The sequence below is a fragment of the Maniola hyperantus genome, chromosome 6 (genome assembly GCF_902806685.2).
Source record: "Maniola hyperantus chromosome 6, iAphHyp1.2, whole genome shotgun sequence".
Lineage (NCBI taxonomy): Eukaryota > Metazoa > Arthropoda > Insecta > Lepidoptera > Nymphalidae > Maniola > Maniola hyperantus.
Genome location: NC_048541.1, coordinates 10813845 through 10820452, shown reverse-complemented (window position 1 = coordinate 10820452; position 6608 = coordinate 10813845). Strand labels below are relative to the sequence as shown.

Here is a 6608-nt window from a genome sequence, read left to right as displayed (position 1 = left end):
ACTTAAAAAAACTGTCAGCGGGGACTGCCGACAGAAGTGAAAACGACAGAACCGAAAACTTAAAACTAGTTATGAAATAAAAATGATTTTTTTTAGATTTTCAAATTAGCTAATTGTAGTAGGAAGGTTTTGGCACTCCAAACAAATAATTAAAAGTTATGTTCAGATAAAAACAATTTTATACAGACAGGACAGACGATAAATTTTCACTATACGTATAGATGAAGATAGATTAATGAGGCGAAGTATGATCAAAACGAACGAAACTACGGCAATGTGTACAGGTGTACACTGTACACGTTTCCGTCGCATCTAGTCTGTCCCGTTTCGTAAAGAGCAACAAGTTCAAACAATTAATGCCGACGGAAACATCCACCCATAATGGTGCGAGCTTCCCTTCCATTATCCAAAAATTACTATTGCAATTTGAATTCGCTGGGCGGGCAACGACGTGATCGCGTTGCAACCACATTGTCTTTTTCAAATTAAATGCTACATCGGGGTCTTTAGGACCCCTATTTGGGTATTTCGCGTGTGTTATTACTTATTTCTCCTTTGCGAAATGAAATCTGAGCTGAGGCACGTGTAGGTACGGCACCTTTTTGTTATTTTAATTTAGCGACTGAACATGTTTGTATTTATAGTGTATTTGGACTGCAAATCTTTCTGGTGGCCACGAGTTCGTCACCCTGAAGTTTCGTCGTCGTCCTAAGCATTAGTCGTGCTCCTTCCTCCTCACGTTGCTCCCTTATTACCTACTGAGGATCATGATCTTATTTCCGATGGTACCCTATTATGCCCGTTCTAAACGCAGCCAGTTCTCCGCCATATTTTGATAAGCAGGCTAGTAGATACACCAGAGCCAAAGGCCTCCACCACCTGATTCGTACAGCGTGTTCAAACAATCATAAAATAGGTCAATCAGGACTGGTTGCGACTCTATATTTTCGCCGCGATAATCAACAAAATTAAAGAGTAATCATATACCTATAAATTTTGTTTACGGTTTTCTAGAGACATAATTATAGCAAGTGCGATTTTATTTTGATATTGGATCATAATTATGATTGATTGAATAGTTATTATAGGGCCACAGATTTCAACCGGAAATTGAGCCAAATACCTTAGCCTTGGGCTTATGACGATTGGCTACTTTATATTGTCAATTATTTTATAAACAGAAAAGCTTGGATAATTTTACAATCCCAAGTAGATTAAGAAATGAAACTGTTATGAATAATGACCCTTAACTGTTGATAGCTTCGGTTGCCTATTAAAACAGCTATCTATATTTATAATAAAACTGTAACTGGATATGTTTTCAAAATTTGAATCGGGGGAAACATTTTTATCGATATAGACCCCAAAACAACTTTTTGGAATTTTTGTCTGTCTGTTTGTGCCCGCATCACGCGAAACCTACTGAGCGGATTTTGATGAAATTTGGTACGATGGTAGCTGATAGTTCGGGTTAGCATATAGTGTAGTTTTTAACCCGAAAAAAATTAGGGATTCTTCGGGATAAGGGATCAATTTTTTATCGATTTTATTCCATAACTCCGTCAAATTTGAACCGATTTTCACAATCCTTTTTTTTACAAAGTTTATACTATCATATTGGTGCCATGTAAGTTTGGTGTAGATTTGATGAACAGTTTCGGAAATAGAGGACGGAACTCCTTAACGGGTAACAGAAAATCGATCGCGATCAGTATAGCTTGGTAAAAAGTAGACTCGTAACCGTAATACATAGCTTATAGCATACAATCCATTTTCATTTCTTCCCTATTACTTAGTAACAGGTTTGATTCCGGACAAAAAATTGGTAGGTACTCACCTAAATTTCTTAGTACAATTCAATACGGGTTCCATTAATAATTAGTATTCAGAACATTTTAAGAAAAATCTACCACTATCAGTGAGTTCCCATGGGATTTTTAAATACCTAAATCCACGCGCACGAAGTCGCGGGCATCAGCTAGTTCACTATAAATTAATCCTAACTTTTTCGCTTACAATGCCAATAAAATTGAATTCTCATCATTCCGGGCACGCACCTCTAACTTTTCGGAGATTTATGTGCGCTGTACTAAGTAATTAAAAGGAAAACATCGTGAGGAAATCTGCATTCTCAGTAATGTCCTCAAAGGTGTGTGAAGTCTGCTAATCCGCACTTGGCTAACATGGTGGACTATGGCCAAGATTCTTCTCATCTTGAGAGAAGACCTGTGCTCAGTAGTGGGCCTGTAATGGCAGAGATAATTTAATAAATTATCTCTCATAGGTAATGGGTTGATGATAATGATGAGTTCACTAATGCAAGAAAGGTAAGCGAACGTCGAAAAATGATCTGTAGGTTTATGAATTTTAATGTTGAGTGTTTTGTTTTTTTTCTACCCCACAATTCCGGCGTCACTCACTCCATCAATTCTAGATCTTCCCCCAGTTCGGCAAAATCTGGACCATCATCATCGGTCCTCCACTTATAGCGAATTATAGCGAAATAAACAATTTGTTGTTCCTAATGCATCATTATTATTTATTATCATATATTTATTATCATTTTCAAGTCTCAGTTACAATGGGCTTGTAGGTGTCTATAGCTGTACCTACTCGTAGTCAGGAGGTTTCAAAGAAATTGGCAAGTATATTTAAGTAGTCATCGAAATAGCAACCGATCTATGCAGTGACATACAAATCTACTATTGTTATATTAACTTTGTAATTTATGTATGTAATTATTCATCCGTTCATTTACAGAGTTTCTTAATCTGAAACTTTGCCTTTTAAAATACAGGTGGCTGAAAAAGGAAACAATACAGTTTTTAAAATAATTTTGTATTTATTTACAAATAACAACCATGTCGGTTGCGTCTTGAGGATTTCGTCAATAGTATTTACTAACAACCATCATGTTTTAAAAATCTTAAATTATTAATAGGAATCTGTCTTAAGGTACTACAACTTATCTATTTACATTAAGTCTTTGTCTCGAAATATAAACGCCAATTTAAAACGCGATAATACAGTCATACGAAGTCGTCCTATCTTAGCTTTCTTTGATAAAATCTGTACAATATAAACTATTTTTAAACATAATGACTAGATAGACTTTTAAAACTTAACTAGATAGGTACAAAACTAAATCTTATTGGAAGCTAAGATAAGGCTACATAAAGGCACAGCGTGAATCAAGTCTTCTACGATATAGCTAAATGCTTAAATGGAACAATAAATCGTTTCAGTCTTGTTACTGCTATTTCATCCATGTATGAAATGTAAGCAGAGTTCGGTTGCTCAGTCACTCGGCGGAATGCATCGATGGGGTCGTTATAGTCCACCATTATCCCCTCTCATTAGGAATATACTGATTGCGCTTAATTAGAGGTTCTCTCGGAGTCCCTTGCGCTCCAGCGTTTGAGTCCTACTTGATGCGAATACTTCTTTTTTTCACAATCAACAAGCCGCTCAATGGCCGCACTTTGATCACCGTAAATCACGATACCTGGAAAAAGGAAACACGATTACATACAGATATATTTATTTATTTTGAAATACTTAGTTACTCGTAGCAGTCGACTAGTCGATTCGAGATATCGTTCCCATGAAAACCCAACTGGTATCACCAGATGTTTGCTTTATGCTTAGCAAATATTGTAACACGTGTGCTTCCCTCATCGCCCTTCTATTTCCTCTTGAGATTTCGTCTTCCGGTACAATAAATTAATGGGCGGCGAAGTAGGCTACTCATTTTTTGCGAGTTTTAATTTCAAGTTTTTCGATTGCGCTACCGTATTCGAGATGATCTCAAGAGATTGACCATATGGTGAAAAATATGTGTCGACAGCTCTCATTGACCGGATGCAATATTGATTTAAGATAAACAAACAGAAGTTGGCAGTGATGCGAAACCTGTTCCCACTTGTAACAAATCAGAGCGATCTCCAAGGACCTGTTGTTTTATTAGAACACAACACTTTTTATGTGCAATTTTCTCACTACATGCGGGACGAACCACAACATTGTTAGAAGTAATTGTTATCCAGCAAAATGAGAAGCTAAGATGCGGGTTCAAATGCACCTACTTATTAAACCTGTCTTAAGGTTGGCTAGTGAAATATCTAGCAAAAAATTTTAGGTACTTATCCTATAAAAGTTTTTATGAAACGACATATTTTAAGATTCGCTATTGTCAAAGACATTCTTTTGTGCCAACGTTATTTAACAATGAATAGATAAAGTCTACCCGACGACGGTTCAATGCGTAGCTATAATGGTAGATGTGTTTACCTTTTGGCTCGTAAGGCAGAGGATTCTAAATCTCTTTTGAAATTGTGCAACATAAAAGCATAGACCTGACCCGGTAGGTAACCGTGACGAACGAATAGGACAAAAAGCTTAGCATGTTTTTGATATTTACCTGAGCTTTTTATACTGACAAGGAGGCCGAAAATAATTAAAAGCTAAAATTTATTATCACTGAGGTGAAAAAAATTCTCCTAAATGTAGAGTCAACAAAGTCGCGACAAAATGTAAACAAAGTGATAAGAATTTGGAACTGTCAAAGCTCCGGCGGCGCTCATATCAACACAAGGACTCATTCACGAGATTTCATAAAACCTATCTTATCAATTTTTCACGTAACCATATCGCCTTATCATTGCCACACTTAAGTAAGCCAAGTTCAGGAATTACTTTTAAAAATTATTAGGTAGAAGATTGGCAGGTAGATTCCATTGTCATCCTTACCCTTGTCCTTTAAACAGAGACTGGTAAAATATTTAAAACCAAAGAAACAAAATGTGTAACTAACCTTAAATCATTGCTGTTGCCACCAGGAAATGACGTCGAGCAATTCTTCGTCTTCCGGACTCATCGGATCGTAGGAATCGTAGGCATCATGACAGGTAGGTCCGGCTGAACCCTCAGATACGAGTGACGGTGCGGGTGAATGAGATTCTTCGGATGAAGGAGGTGTCTGAGGTCCACTGCTGTTTAAACCCAAACTCAGTTGCGTATCTGAACATCCTTCTTCACTCTCTTCCAACAATCGTTTTAAGCTCTTGATATACTCAACAGCTAACCTCAAAGTATCCACTTTGCTCAATTTTCTGGAAGAGCCTCTGCCACCTGCCAGAGCAGCCGACACAGCTGATGGAATATGCTGTCGGAGCGCTGCAAATCCATTATTAACTTGTTTCACTCGGTTCCTTTCCCTTGCATTTCTTCTAGCCACAGATGCAGGTTGGGTAGGGTAAGGCTGGTGGTGGAGGTAAGTCTTCTTTTTGCACCGCGTCGTGTCAACCGGAGCAGGCGCCAGTCGTCTCGGCGCGGGAGATTGCAGTTGCGTGAGCTTTTGGTTGACGCCGAGGTTTTGGTATGCGTGAATCGCCGCCATGGGCATCGCGAGTGTATCGATAGTAAGTCAAGTGGAGCGCACGAGTGCGTGCCGCGAAGGTTGCCGGTGGATTGGCGGAGGTGGCGCGCACCCCCGACACTAAGTAGCGCAGCGGCGCGCGGCGCGGTGGGGCGCGTGCCCGGCGCGCGCGCACGCACGGGCCTACGCTCTCCCCGCCTCGGCTACTTGTTGCACGTTGTCTGTTGATCAAAATACACCGGCACTTATTATTATGCCACTAGATTTGCCCGCGATGCTTTTCGCGTAGTAATTTTACATTACTAGTTGACCCCTAATCTTCTCTAGAATTTGTTTAGGCCTGTATCTCTGTTTCTGCTCTATGATCTCTACCTACTTAGTTGAGCATAATTTTAAGATAATTTTACAAAACCACTTCTTTTTCATTGCAATGAAAAGAATTTTTGCAGCTTTTTAATGATTTCAATCAAACTTAGATGCAGAAAAAAGACTGGCCAAGTGCGAGTCAGACACGCGCACCGAGGGTTCTGTAGTAGGTAGTATAGGTATACAATATAGGATGTAGGTATAGCCGTATTTTTCGACATTTCGCGCGATTAATAAAAAACTACTGCGCATAAAAATAAATACTTAAATAAAATAAAAGGACTTCACCTGTATTAGAATGTAGGTACCTACAGGTAAAAAAGTCCTTTCATATGGTACCCCACTTGGTACCTACATTAATTTTACTTTGAAAGTTGAAAATAAGTACTAATTACTTGTTCATGAACACGTTGTAATTTTTTTTTCGGTTTTGTAACCACACATTCACGGTTTTTAGGTTTTTCCGCTATCATGTGCTATAAGATCTACCTACCTGCCAAGTTTCATGATTCTAGGTCAACGGGAAGTAGGTACCCTACCTATAGGTTTCTTGACAGACAGACAACGAAGTGATAGGTACTATAAGGGTTCCTTTTTTCTTTTTGAGGTACGGAACCCAAAAAATGTAGCGCTTTTGGTTTAGTGAAGGCATAACATCTTATTTCAGCTAGCTTTTATAAATACTTGTACCAACCTAGCATCCATGTACAGACATTTTTACATATACGTTATCTAGATCTAGATCTCGCACAGCTATTGTCAGTGGTTGTAGCGCATAATTACCCCGACCATTACCTTGTTCGGCGGACGAGATTCGCTCCAGAGGTTGTTAGGCAAAATAGACGCTGTAAAAGATGTCACGGAC

General features: G+C 38.7%; 1 protein-coding gene across 1 annotated transcript; it reads right to left on the bottom strand.

The window, feature by feature from the left end:
* Positions 1-3194: 3194 nt before the first annotated feature.
* LOC117983096 (achaete-scute complex protein T3-like) lies at positions 3195-5459 on the bottom strand. Its single transcript, XM_034969560.2, has 2 exons — positions 4814-5459; positions 3195-3505 (listed from the first exon to the last, which is right to left on the bottom strand). Exon 1 carries the CDS (start codon positions 5402-5404, stop codon positions 4820-4822), a length of 585 nt encoding a protein of 194 aa, XP_034825451.1. The 5' UTR covers positions 5405-5459; the 3' UTR covers positions 3195-3505; positions 4814-4819.
* Positions 5460-6608: the final 1149 nt, after the last annotated feature.

Coding starts and splice junctions, on each gene's coding strand:
- LOC117983096 (XM_034969560.2), bottom strand. CDS start 5,404: ATGCCCATGGCGGCGATTCACGCATACCAAAACCTCGGCGTCAACCAA.